The following is a 13,805-nucleotide window of genomic DNA, read 5'->3' on the forward strand; positions in this document are numbered from 1 at the left end:
AGACTAAAGGACTTTACAGGAGGTCATAATCTTAAAGAGAATTTTTATAAAACCATGAAACATTGGTATATATCACACAGAGAAATTGTCTAGAATGTATAAAGGCACTTCAAATTTATATTGGAATTGTAAATAAAAATAAAGAACATTTTATCCTGTCTGGTGGATGTGAAAAAAGGCAGAAAGTTTCGGATTCAAAATAGATAGATAAATAGATATAGATATAGATGATATAGTTATAGATATAGATGATATAGATATAAATAGATATAGATATAGATATAGATATAGATTAGATATAGATTAGATATAGATTAGATATAGATATAGATATAGATATAGATTAGATATAGATTAGATATAGATATAGATTAGATATAGATATAGATATAGATATAGATATAGATATAGATATAGATATAGATATAGATATAGATATAGATATAGATATAGATATAGATATAGATATAGATATAGATATAGATATAGATAGATAGATATAGATATAGATATAGATATAGATATAGATATAGATATAGATATAGATATAGATATAGATATAGATATAGATATAGATATAGATATAGATATAGATATAGATATAGATATAGATATAGATATAGATATAGATATAGATATAGATATAGATATAGATATAGATATATAAAACACACACACACACTTAAAGGAAATGGAAGATTAATATAGATTTAAAATTGGAAGTTTTTCTTTTTGGATAAACAGTTTGGGAAAAATGATGCAATTTTGTTTTATGCACATGAGAACTGCAGCATAATTATGATATGCACAACTCTGAAAAGATTTGACTCTACCCCAATAGAGGTATGGATAGAGAAGACTACTTTCACTACTTTGATTACACATAAGACATTATGTTTTTTGCTGACTAGAAACCCTTTATAGACTAGTTGCATGACACAGAAAAAAAGATCTGATATATTTATGGATTTGATTATTAAAAAAATTGATTATAGGAATAAGTGAAGTATGTTGTAGCCATAGAGTAAGAGGTAAATTTAGACTTACTGCGCACTTATAAATGCTGTAGAATAAGTGGGAAACTGCCTCTACATTTTTGTTTCTTACTTTTGCATCTTGGATTCTTCCTTTCTTTTTTTATTTATTTCCTTTAATCTATATTAGTTTTTTAAATCTTTATTTTAAAATAATTCAATAAAAGATTTTACTGATTTTTCCCGAGCTAGGCAGTAGAGTGGGGTACATTAATTATAACTGGACTCTTGGCACATAAACTTCACAGGTATGTAACTTTGCCTTGTTGCTGTTAAGTTTAAAATCAGCTGATCAATTTTATTTTTAACCCTTGATCTTATCTAACGATAACAAATTCTTCAGTAAAAACATTGATCTTCAGTCCTTGCTAAGATATAATTATAGTTAATTCCAAAAATAGAATACTGAGAAAATCTGGATTTGTACCAAAGGAATATAATTTCATTGAAACCGACTATCATCTTTATTGTTTCTTCAATGGTTTGTGCATCTCAATCTCTCTCTTTATTAAATCTTGTATCTATAACGAGATGTGACACAAAAAGCCCAATTATTTCTAAGGGTTTTTTAGAAAGCTATTACATATGGTTTCTTTCAAAGGGCAGATTCTGGGAGGGTGAGGAATTAAAAATATCAACCAACTGGGATTAATTTTTCCATGTAAATTCTGTAGTAAAATTGGTGGCTCATTGTTGGCAGCAGATTGACTTTCAAATCTAGATTTATAATAAACTGCTAATGTTGCAGGCTCTGATAGGAAAGAGTAAGAAAGAAAAGATGTTGTGCTACAGGTCAAGATTATATATTATATATAATCTTGACCTGTATATAAATTATATCTATCTATCTATCTATCTATCTATCTATCTATCTATCTATCTATCTATCTATCTATCTATCATCTATCTATCTATCTATCTATCTATCTATCTATCTATCTATCTATCTATCTATCTTTCTTTCTTTTGTGTCACAACCCCTGGTATGCCCAAATATGGGAGGAAGCATACTGCTTCCTTTCTGTCTATCGGCTCGTCACAAGAGATCATCAAGACAGAAAGCCATTATTTTTACTGTTGCCTTTTGTTACATTTGTGTTGTATTTGTGCTGATAAATAAATAAAGGGAGACTAGTATAGATCTATTTCAAGCTATTTAGCTCTCATCACCTAGCCATACCCTTACTGGGATTTGAACCTGTGCTGTATTACATGTTAGGCAGTTGTGTTAGCCACTAAGCCACAGGTTCTCCTCCTTTATCAGATGAGCCAGGGAAATAGGTGTGTGTGTCAGCTGAGCCAGGGAAATAGGTGTGTGTGTGTGTGTGTGTGTGTGTGTGTGTGTGTGTCTGTGTGTGTATGTGTGTATGTGTATGTATATGTATGTGTATGTATATATAATACATACACACACACACATACATACATACATACATATATATGAATGATATAATGTACACACATTCAAGTATTAACACATACACCCTTATCTTTCTTTTGCATAAACCATTTCCAATCTGCACCAGCAGGAATAATGAATGCAAACACTGGAAGTCTCTTAGATGTGTAGTCAGTAGGGAACAACTTGGCTACAAGCATTTTTACATATCTTCCAGCAACAGGAGAATCAAAGAGTCAATTGCTCAATTTTAGAGCCCAAGGCTATCCTGTGGATTTATAAGACCCCTGGAAGAAACCACAGACTAATAATACACCAAAATTATTATTCCATAAACATGCATATATAACTGTGGTAGGTTTTGCACTTCTCTCATATGGATTTTCTTTTAATATTTTTCATAATTCTATGAAACAAATCCTTATTTTACTGGCCCAAAGCACCATTTTAGGGGAATCAGCCTGGTATTAAGTTACAATTCTTATTTTAGTATGCCCCAGAACATTTCTTGATTGTTTTCATTTGAATTCCCAAAGCAGTACATTCCATAGCTTGCTGTAACTTAACATTTAAATTTCATATCCCTTTCATACTTCTAACTCTCTCCCTACATTTCCTTTCAACCATCTTTATTCCTAACCTTTCTTTCCACCAGCACTTTTTGAAGAGGTAAAAAGGGTACATGGCCAAATTAGCTCCTAAATAATAAAGAGCATGTGTTTATGTATGTATGTGTGTTTTATGTACAAAGGCATTTATAGCAATAGCAATAGCAATAGCAGTAGACTTATATACCGCTTCATAGGCCTTTCAGGCCTCTCTAAGCGGTTTACAGAGTCAGCATATTGCCCCCAACAACAATCTGGGTCCTCATTTTACCCACCTCGGAAGGATGGAAGGCTGAGTCAACCCTGAGCCGGTGAGATTTGAACCGCTGACCTGCTGATCTAGCAGTAGCCTGCAGTGCTGCATTTAACCACTGCGCCACCTTGGGCTGCATTTAACCACTGCGCCTCATATGTATTATCCATTTATTTATATAAATGGATAATACATATGTCTACATAAAGCCCAGTGAAACATATAATAGAATTTATTATAGGCTTGTGGGATAAGTTTGATTTGAACCTGATTAAGCACTTCAGAAAATAGATTGATTCAACTCCTACTGAAACAGAGGTGGTTTGGTTTGTGAGACAAGTTTGAAACTACTTTTCAAAGCTATCATGGGAATTTTGAATTTTCTGTTTTTTTAACAGAAGGGGATTTGATTAGCAGGCACAATAAAATATTCCGATGGGAAGAAGCCTGCCCACATTCATAGAAATAGAAATCTAAAATTCAAAATAAGGGGTTTTTGGAGCTATACTGCTTGATTATTACAAAAAAGGAAAGTGCCTATAGAGCTTGGTGGTTTTGGAAAGAATTAAACTGTATAGGCATTGTGGCCTTTTCATGCAAATAAATCATACAAAATTTGAGAGAAAAAACTAAAGAAGTATTCATGCAAAGGAGAAAATATAGTCATTATCCCCATTTCTATTTTTTTGGTTCCCAATGTCTAAGAAACCTGACAAATTACAGAAGGGTAGGGGAAAATCTTTGGAGATAGGGTCATTTAAATTCTAATTGTTAAAATAGGAAAGTGCCTGTAATTTCTGGGTTTAGCTATAAACAAGGACTTTGGAGAGCACCATGACTTCAAGAACCATTCTGTTCCGGGGGAACGTTATGGGTTCCCGCGATCATAATTGGAATTACCGGTCCTCGGTCATACTAATAAAACTCGAGGATGGTAGAAATTGGAGAAGGCACATAGAACAACTCTGTAGCCGTTTGGCTAACTCCGCGCTTAGACAACCAAATATAATTCCTGCACAAACGGAAAGAAGCGACACGAAAAATAATAGTCCTTCCAAACCCAAGGAAAGCCTGAGAATATCAGAAGACTTATCTGACTTCGATGCATGCCCACAGTGAGCTCCAAGCGAGTCAACATCAGAAGTTCCAGACACGGCCTGGGAAAAGTTCCAGGAGGTTCCACCAGGCGGGTATACAGGAGCAACAGGTCCGTCCGACTTGTGCGAAGAAAACACCAAAACTGATTTGCGCAGGTCAGGCAGAGTGACGCAAAAGCCCGCCTACCTGCGTGACTACATCACTATTTAGATTGTTCCATCCTAGAGGGGAGGGGTATTAGATATCCCCCCCCCCGCTGACAGACTGCAAGAGGTTTCCACCAAGGTCCTCTGTTCTGGCAGGAGCAGAGGTTGAATCTCATTGGTTAAGAGGTCTGACAGATCCCTTTAAAAGGGAATGCTGCCGGATCATTCTCCAGCCGGATGTTTACTTGACTTGCAATAAAAACCTGCTGTTTACTGAAGCCTTTTGTGCCTCCTAACACATTCTAACACATTCTTTTTGAATAGATTTGTTAGTCACTTGAATTTCTTCATCTTTGTTCCTCTGCTCTCCAATCTGACCTTATATGGAAAAATGAAACCCAGATGCTGGTGCCTTTGCAGATACTACTGCCACTAAGTTCATCTATTGTCCCTATGTTTAGAAGGGATGTTTAAAGAAAACTGGAATATATCCACAGTCTGTTTTTGCAGTTTTGTTCTGATATCCTTAAATTTTCTATTATAAGATTGTCTTCATATTTGCACTCCTGTTCTGGTCCCCTTAACTTGCAGACTATGTAACACAACCTTGGTCTAAAATTGTAAACCGAGAGTGTTGTCTGCTTGTCTTGTCTTCTAGTGCACATAGGACAGTGTGGCTCCCAAAGTAATAACAGCCCTTAATCTCTGTTCCCTTCAGAATTGAATAAAATAACTGCAGTTCCCCACGCACTCTTTCACCATGTTTCTATATACATTCTATTTACGTTTCTGGAAATTCCCAGGAAAAAATGAATGAATGAATGAATATCATAGAGTTCTGAAAGATTGTGCTAAGGACAGTAGTGGTAAGGCCATTTGAAAATATGTTTAGTTCTTCGCTCCTCCATTCAGACATCCATATGATTAAAGTGGAAGAGCAATAATCATAAACAAGACCTTCTAAATGAGAACACAGCAGTGTATCAACCAACCTATATACAGAAGTGGAGGATGCAGCAAAACTGATGTTACTTATTTTTCCAAGTTTAAGTTTAGTTTTAACATTTTGCTGCCACTACCGCAAATTGTATCCTTAGAATTTTGTTCCTCATAGCCCGGTATGTTTCAGCTATAAAAGGAAAAACTACATTTTCTTATTTACTCAAAGGTCCAGCTAATGCAAAACAATTTAAATATTATTTAGCAATAATGTTAGCAGTTATGCTGTATGTAAAATACACATAGAGTGTTTCTGTTTAAGGATACAACAGCGGTACTTTCTGCTTATTTACAGAGAGATAATTGATTTTGTTGTAAGAACTAACAACAAGAGAGTTCTTCTCTTCTTTAACAATTGTTGATTATTATATCCGCTAATTATCTCCTCTTTCTTCCTTCCCCTTCTTTTTCACTGTTCAGTTGTCCACTGTTTTTGTCCTCATGTCCCTCCCCTTGGTCTCTTAACCTCGTCATGCCTGCTTTATGAGGACATATTTGTTCTCCAGTTTCTTTTTATTATAGAAGGCTTAGTGGTATTATGTCAAACAAGCACTATAGACTTCCATTGAGTGGAACCAGAGGTATGAAGAAATACCAAAAACATACAAAAATCAAGGTTAGGATAACTCCATGCATATTGGGCAAATACTTCAGCAAGGTGAAGGGCTAAAGAAAATGATGGCAGATGCTGTAATGTCCTGGTTTTAGATGGGGGGAAAAAATCTGAAATTCAACATTTTGAGTTGTGCGATGGGGATTAGCAAAGGCAAGAAATCTCTTATAGAAAAATGACTGTCTCAACAGGTGCAGAAATATAACTGAAGATCTCAGAGGAAGAACATTATCAGTTCTAAGAGGGAAAAATGGTTTTTTTAAAATCATTTGAGAAAATGCCAAGTGAGACAGGAAATAGCTATATTATGCATGGGGAAAAAATATGGGAGGGCAGTTTTTTAAAAAATATGTCTCAATGTGTACCTTTTGGAGTACCCTCAAGTTCCAAAGCAGCCTGTTGTATGTTACATTATTTTATTGCTTATTCATAAAAGTATTTGGCTTTCTATGTACATTCTATAAATATATCCTGGAATCTGTGCAGCTTTGTCCAATATATTTTCCTGGTTGAATATTGCAAGAAATATAATATACATCTGGTAAGCACCAGTTGGGAAAAGCTGATTTAGGCCAAAGCAGAACCTCAAGATTTAATGTAGCATCAGATAATTTGGTTGTGGGAATAAAGACAGCAACAGAACTATGTAAAAAGAAAATAAGCATCTTTGGAAGTGCAGGAAAAAAATTACACACAAACACACAAATACACTATGTTGCATTGAGATTTAACCAGATCTATGAAATGCAGCAAATTGTTGCTTTATATGTGGGTTATGTTTAATTTTTTTTAGCAGAATATGTAAGCTAAGTCCACCTGAAACACTTAAAGCAATGCATGCAAAACGCTGAACTCTTTGATGCTATAGTCTCTTCATCTAAGAAAAATTAAAATCAGATGTTGTAGTGAGAGGAGAGAGAGAGAGAGAGAGAGAGAGAGAGAGAGAGTGAGAGAGAGAGTGAGAGAGAGAGAGAGAGAGAGGGAGAGGGAGAGGGAGAGGGAGAGGGAGAGGGAACGAACTCCCCGTGGAACGAACTCCCCGTGGAGATTCGTACCCTCACCACCCTCCAGGCCTTCCGCACAGCCCTTAAAACCTGGCTGTTCCAACAGGCTTGGGGCTAAAGACTTCCAGCCCCACTCCGAATGGTATGATTGTTGTGTTTTTAGCAGTGTATGGTCTTTTTGTTCTGTAATTTGTTTGTTTTCCCCCCTCCCTTGAATTGTGAGCCGCCCTGAGTCCCCTCAGGGAAAAGGGCGGCATACAAATAAAGCAAATTCCAACTCCAATTCCAGAGAGGGAGAGGGAGGGAGGGAGGGAGGGAATGGGGGAATTTCTGTTTTTGCAGTATGAATCTTCCCTGTAAACAAATTATGTGCCTTTAGAGATGGTTATGGTTTTCTTAACTCTGTATTCACTTTATAGATTCACTTTATAGTATTGGTTCCTTAAATATAGATCCCTGTTTATTTCTTTAGATATAAAGCGGGTGTTTTAATTTTGTTAAGCTTACTAATTGAACCCTTTCTTATGAAGTATCCAATTACAATATTTCCTGTTTCTCCTCATTCCTAACATTCCCATATGCTGATTTCCTTTTAAAAGCAAAGCTGGGCACTGGAAGCAACTAAAAAAAATATATACTTTCCTCTATTTCAACTAACTGGGTTTATAACATTCAGGGAATTTGGACCGAGGTCTTCCATTATCACTCCATGGGAGAGAAACCTGTGTTGTTCTAGCTGGACATATACATGACTGCACTTTAGGAATTGAAATGACAAAACCAATGGCTTAGAAAGAGGTCACCCAAGTCCATTCTGTGTTCCCACACAGATTCCTCATCACTTCTTAGTGTAGTTTCAACTAACCATAAAATGCCACGAGTGCAGCTAACCTTCTGTAAAATGCCCGTGAGCATCATTTTGCTTGTATGATTCTTCCCCAGAGAGACTAGTCGGCATTAAGAATGTATAAAGTACAATTCTGTCTGAGTATTTTGGAAACTATTTGTTATGATATTGCTTCCTGTCAAGCGCATAATGCAATTTTGTCTTCCATAAAAATAAACACCGTGTGTAATCTTAGACGCTTGTCACTTCCTCCATTTTTGGCACTAAATATTTAAAGAGGAAGAGACCAGGGAATTCCAAGATAGTAATCCACTCCTTGTGTTCTAGCCCTGAGCTAGAACTATCAATGAAATGTTGCTGTATAGCAACAGAGAAATGAAAGTGACTAAAACATCCTACCTGCCCACAAGCCAGTCCCATGCCTCTTTCTCCCATGCCATGCGGGCATGATAAATTCAACTCCAGGGCATCAGCTCCAGAAACCTACATGATACACAGGGAAAAAAGGGGGGGATTATCAAATATTAACTTCCAAATGCTTGAACACTTTAGTGAAAGCAATTTTCCAAATGGCAATCTGATATGTAACTCACAGCACATGCAATATTTTCTCCCCTACATCAATATTTACTAACTTCACAGAAAATATTTCAGAGCAACAAAAAATCAAATAAAAAACAAAGGGAATATCTAAAGCAGTGGTAGTCAACCTGGTCCCTACCGCCAGTGGTGGGTTTCAAAAATTGTTTGAACCTACTCTGTGGGTGTGGCCTCCTTTGTGGGAGTGGCTTGCCGCCCCTGTGACCGGATGGAAGTGGCTTGCCGCCAATGTGATGTAATATGTAATATGATGTAAACTTGTTTTTTAAAAGGCATCTTTGGTTTGCGTTAAAACAACTTTAACACACGCAATGTTCTGATTGCACTACAAACGCAGTAGTCATCCTTACCTTTCACAGAGGCACTGAGTTTTATAAACATGAGCATGATAGTGTAGAATAATCATATCCAAGCACCAGTGGTGGGTTTCAAAAAAGTTTGGAACCTCTTCTGTAGATGTGGCCTGCTTTCCGGGTCCACTGGTGGAACCTCTTCTAACCGGTTCAGTAGATTTGACGAACCGGTTCTACCGAATAGGTGCGAACTGGTAGGAACCCACCTCTGGCTGTAACTCTGCTTTATGAATTTTATAAAGTAAAGTTACTTCCCTACTTTATAAATCACCATTACTGTGGAACCGGTGGGCGGTTAGAAAATTTTACTACTAATAGAGATACAAAAGTGGGCGGCAGGCATAAAAAGGTTGACTACACCCCTGCTCTAGATAATTCAGTCATATGGTAGGAAGTCAACTGCCTTCTTATAATCAATCCAAGCTACATCAAATGATCTTCCTTCTCTTGCAATTTTCCAAAATCATTTTGTCAATTGGGAGCTGATCTTTTGTTCCTCTGCAATTTGGGAAATATTTGTTTGCTCAAATGGAGAAACCTTGTCTTCAACTGAATGCTGTTGGATTGCATTGGCTTCCACACCAATTAGCAATCCAAATTTTGTTGGTTTGCAATTTATTTGCTTGTAGTTGCCTGGTGCTGCTCCTTTTGTTGGATCTTTCATAATCAGGTAGGTTAGCCTGATTTAGTTTCACCTCCTTGCCATTGGTTGTTAAGCTGATTGGCAATGAATTGGTGCAGACTAGAGAGATGTTTCAATCAAGAACATACAGTTTTTCTTCTTGTAGTGCCAATGAATTCTTGATCTTCCTTGCCTTTTTTGTCATAATTTTTAGGCTTGCCCCATCACTGCACTGTTTCTTCTTCATGAAGTATTGACTGATTTTGTTTTGTTTTCAAGCTTTATATATTTGTGACAGATAAACACCTATTCTTCCAGAGTCCTACAATTGCTGGCCCTGGTTGTACAGCCAACAGTTCTGAGTCTTACAGCTATTTGTCACCCAGGAACTCCAATACTCGGAGTGGTCCTGACTCTTTGATGATCAATCCAAATATTCTTAGCACAGAACGTGTATATATGAATGCATATGTGTCAGCCTCTGTTTTGCTGCTTGCTTTTCGGCTGCCATTGAAACGGGGAGGGAGGGCATGGTATTTGGGTGAGGGAAATAATCTGTACAGGAGGACTGTTAATTGGGAGTTGTTCTCACCATTCGTTTGCGCATGTGGAAGGAGGGGAGTTTCCCGCCAAGGTGGCGCAGTGGTTAAATGCAGCACTGCAGGCTACTTCAGCTGACTGAAGTTCTGCAGTTTGGCTGTTCAAATCTCACTGGCTCAGGGTTGACTCAGCCTTCCATCCTTCCGAGGTGGGTAAAATGAGGACCCGGATTGTTGTTGGGGGCAATATGCTGACTCTGTAAACCGCTTAGAGAGGGCTGAAAGCCCTATGAAGCGGTATATAAGTCTAACTGCTATTGTTATTGCTATACCAACCTGATGATGCTTTTTGAAGATGTCTCCCACCTGACAGCTGTGGTGATATACGAGTGGACTATGGACTTGGGGTACCAAGGGGAGGGGGATGAATCCTGTGTTGATATCTAATGCTTTCGCGCCTTTTTACTCAGATCCAGCTTTGCTTAGCTTCTGATTACTTATAATCAGTAAAAGTACACTTAATTCTGCAAAATGGAGTTGAGTGGTTTCTTTCTTGGTTATTAAGTGAAGGAGCCGTGACATGTATGTTGTGTATGTATGTATATACAAGTTGTGTTTGTGTATTTAATATACGTGAGAGTATATGTATGCGTGTGTTTGTATTCACCTCCCTGTTCTCTGTTTTGTATTGATGATTATGCGCTATTAAGTTGGCGTAAACTCTCAGTGACTATATAATTTTATATTAACATTTTTAACTATTATAATTTTATAGCTGCGTCTTAATAATATGTTATTTGTACACCAGCATAAAAAGATGCATTAAATATTGTAATTTTACTAAATAAACAAATAAGACATTAGCTTAACTAATAGCAACTGTGAATGCTTATCTTTGGATTGTCTGCAGGAAAGCTAGTCTTCTCAAAAGCAATGCTATAACTCCAAAAATGATTTAAGGATGAAGTATTTTGTCCTAACTCCACCCAATCTTACATGCTTATTCTGACTTAACAAACCAGGATGTTTGATTTAAAAAAAACAAAACATCTGACAAAATTGGAACTTGATTTGCAATTTGTACATCCGAGTGACAGAAATGATTCTTGCCTGCTGTGTAGTGATGGTTCAAAAATTCCAAAGAGACCAAACATGGAAAATGCTGTCCATAATTTTCTTAAAGCCTTTTCTCTCCTCTTGAACGTCTTAACCTATGCATGTGCTGTTGTTATTTTTGTTCTCCAATTCTGTGACAAGTTGACCTTTCGTATATATAGGTTGGGCTCCTGTGGAGACCAGACTGACTTCCCTCTAGAGTTTATGTACCTGGAAGGTCACAAGTACTTTGACAGTGAAATGTTTAACATTTTTTAAAATGTTCTTTTTATAGGCCCATAATATAGGAGGCAACAGTGACAGTTTGTAAAACTGCTATGGTTTTCTTGCTTCTAGGATACTGGATAGGTCAGGGTACACAGAACACAATTATATATTAAAAGCACAATCAAATTTCACTTTCTAAATTTACAGATACCAAATATTGATGTGTGTGTGTGTGTGTGTGTGTGTGTGTGTGTGTGTGTGTGTGTTTAAACTATAGAAAAACCAACAAAGTGCTATTATGTACAGTAACTTTATGTGGCATTTTTTCTCCTCCTTTATTGTAAATCTGTATTAGAACCAGAACAGCATTAAATGAGCCTTTTATACTTTAAATATTCAAGAGTTTTATATTCAAAATTTCTTCCACTGCTGTCAAACTGGAGTGCCTGAAGGCAAGGTAAGATCAAGTTAGGTTCTCAAAGGTAGAATTAAATTTTATCAAGGCATCCGTCATAATATGCATGTTGCTTAAAATGCAAATAAAAAAGGCATAGAAATTCAAAGGCTACAGCATTTTCAGGTAGCATGCAAAGTCCAGGGGACCATTTCTATGGAATAGATTCATTTAATTTACATTTCTATCATTTTAATGAAAACACAGAACAAACAAGCAATCACAGATACATTTTAAACCCTCGTTTTTTCATTTGAATTTCTTCTTTTACACAATTACAGAGTAAGGGGGAAGAAAGAAAAGAGGAAAGAGGGAGAAAAGAGAAGGCATATTAGTAAGTCATTACCTCAGCCATTTTTGAAAGCTCAGTCCAATCATTCTTATTATAGCTGCACATGATGCTGGCAATGACAATCTGAAAAGATAAGTATGGAATTCAGTTGTCTGGATAATAAACTAAAGTTAGGGAAAATCTGTTTGAAAATCTTCTGTCTCTATTGTTTAACTACAATTGCAATTTTCTGCTCTGCGTATCTATTGAAGAGCAAGTCCTATTAAATTCAATTGATCTTAGTTTCAGGTAAATGTATAAAATGGATTACATCAAATCTCTTTTAATATGCATTTCTAAAATAATTTGAAGAAAGTACATGGAAGGTACATGAGGAACTGTCAGGGATATAATTGAGAATTGAATGGACAATATACTCTTCAACTGAATACAGGTATTTTGAAATCTACATTAAAAGAAATTGACAAATGGAAAACTTTAAATGTCTTTCAGTCCTACTGATTAAAACTTCATCCCATTCATAGAAGCCTCGTGGGTACAATGTCCATCTCAGGTACTGGATGTACGGAATAGCTATTAGATATAATGGATAGCTGTGATATGAGTGTGTCAAATAACTGTGAACAAATATGAGATTCCTAGAAGAATGTAGTAACCCTAACATGAAAGAAATATATTGACAACAATATATCCAAAGACAGTGCCGTGACTTGACAGATAATAAGATTAACTCTGATAGAAAGCAGCTGCTCTAGCAGTAGCAACTACAAGTGGAAGGATGTAGGCTAGAACAGCTGTGGAAAAGATAAAATGCGTCCATAGAAAAAAATAAACAGGGATGCAGAAGACAATGGATAATCATTGCACTGTAGTTTCTCACGAAAAGTCACTAGTGAGTAAAAACAATTATCACCATAACAGAAAAACTAAAGAATTGATTGTCTCCAAGCTTTGAGAGACAATTTTAAATGAGTAAGCATATCCTGATAGGTGAAGTCTCTGCAATCCAGGGTCATTTTTTGGGGGGTGTATACAGCTGTGCAATTTCCAAACTGAGATTTAGAGGTTTTGCATGTAAAAGTTTTGCACACAAAATCTTGGGTTCAAAAGTTTCCTTCCTTCAGACAGTGAATAGCTATTTGTCCCCAATAGATAACATTTGTGTGTATGATTTTTTTTTTGCAATGTTTATTTGTAATATTAATAGTCGCCCTGATCAACTGATTCTCTGGATGTTATATAACAAAGAAAGAGGACATAGGGCTACTCATGTCCCAGGTTCAAGTTTTTTTACACAGCAGGAGCCGTTGGAGCTGCCACCAGACTCCGACAGCAAAGGGCCCTATGAGTCGGCTCTGGAGGATGTGGAGGACCCTGGACAGGGTTCCGACTCTGAGCAGGGCGCAGAGAGGCTGATTGGCCACCAGGATGCACCTGAGCCTTGGACCAGTGGGGAGGAGACAAGGGAGAGTGAGCCGGAAGCCAGTAGTGAGTTGTTCCTGGATGCACACCATCGAAGAGCTAATAGGTGTCAAGAACAATTACGCAATTACAGGAGGTGATTGCACTCATCTGGTGGTCATTAGGCTCCTTTCCAAACTATAAAAAGCTACTTGTGCAC

At 36.7% G+C, this 13,805-nt stretch overlaps 1 protein-coding gene across 2 annotated transcripts in view; it reads right to left on the minus strand.

The window, feature by feature from the left end:
* DPYD (dihydropyrimidine dehydrogenase) overlaps nt 1-13,805 on the minus strand; it is a 646,680-nt gene that overhangs the window by 189,192 nt on the left and 443,683 nt on the right. For both annotated transcript variants that reach the window (XM_087719294.1, XM_087719293.1), the window contains 2 exons: nt 12,239-12,307; nt 8,401-8,484 (listed from right to left, as the gene is read on the minus strand). In XM_087719294.1, the coding sequence (XP_087575420.1) occupies nt 8,401-8,484; nt 12,239-12,307 (153 nt within the window). The remainder of the gene's footprint in view (nt 1-8,400; nt 8,485-12,238; nt 12,308-13,805) is intronic.

Source organism: Thamnophis sirtalis, unplaced genomic scaffold (genome assembly GCF_051295495.1).
Source record: "Thamnophis sirtalis isolate CommonGarterSnake01/CBP01778 unplaced genomic scaffold, rThaSir2_p1.2 scaffold_7, whole genome shotgun sequence".
Lineage (NCBI taxonomy): Eukaryota > Metazoa > Chordata > Lepidosauria > Squamata > Natricidae > Thamnophis > Thamnophis sirtalis.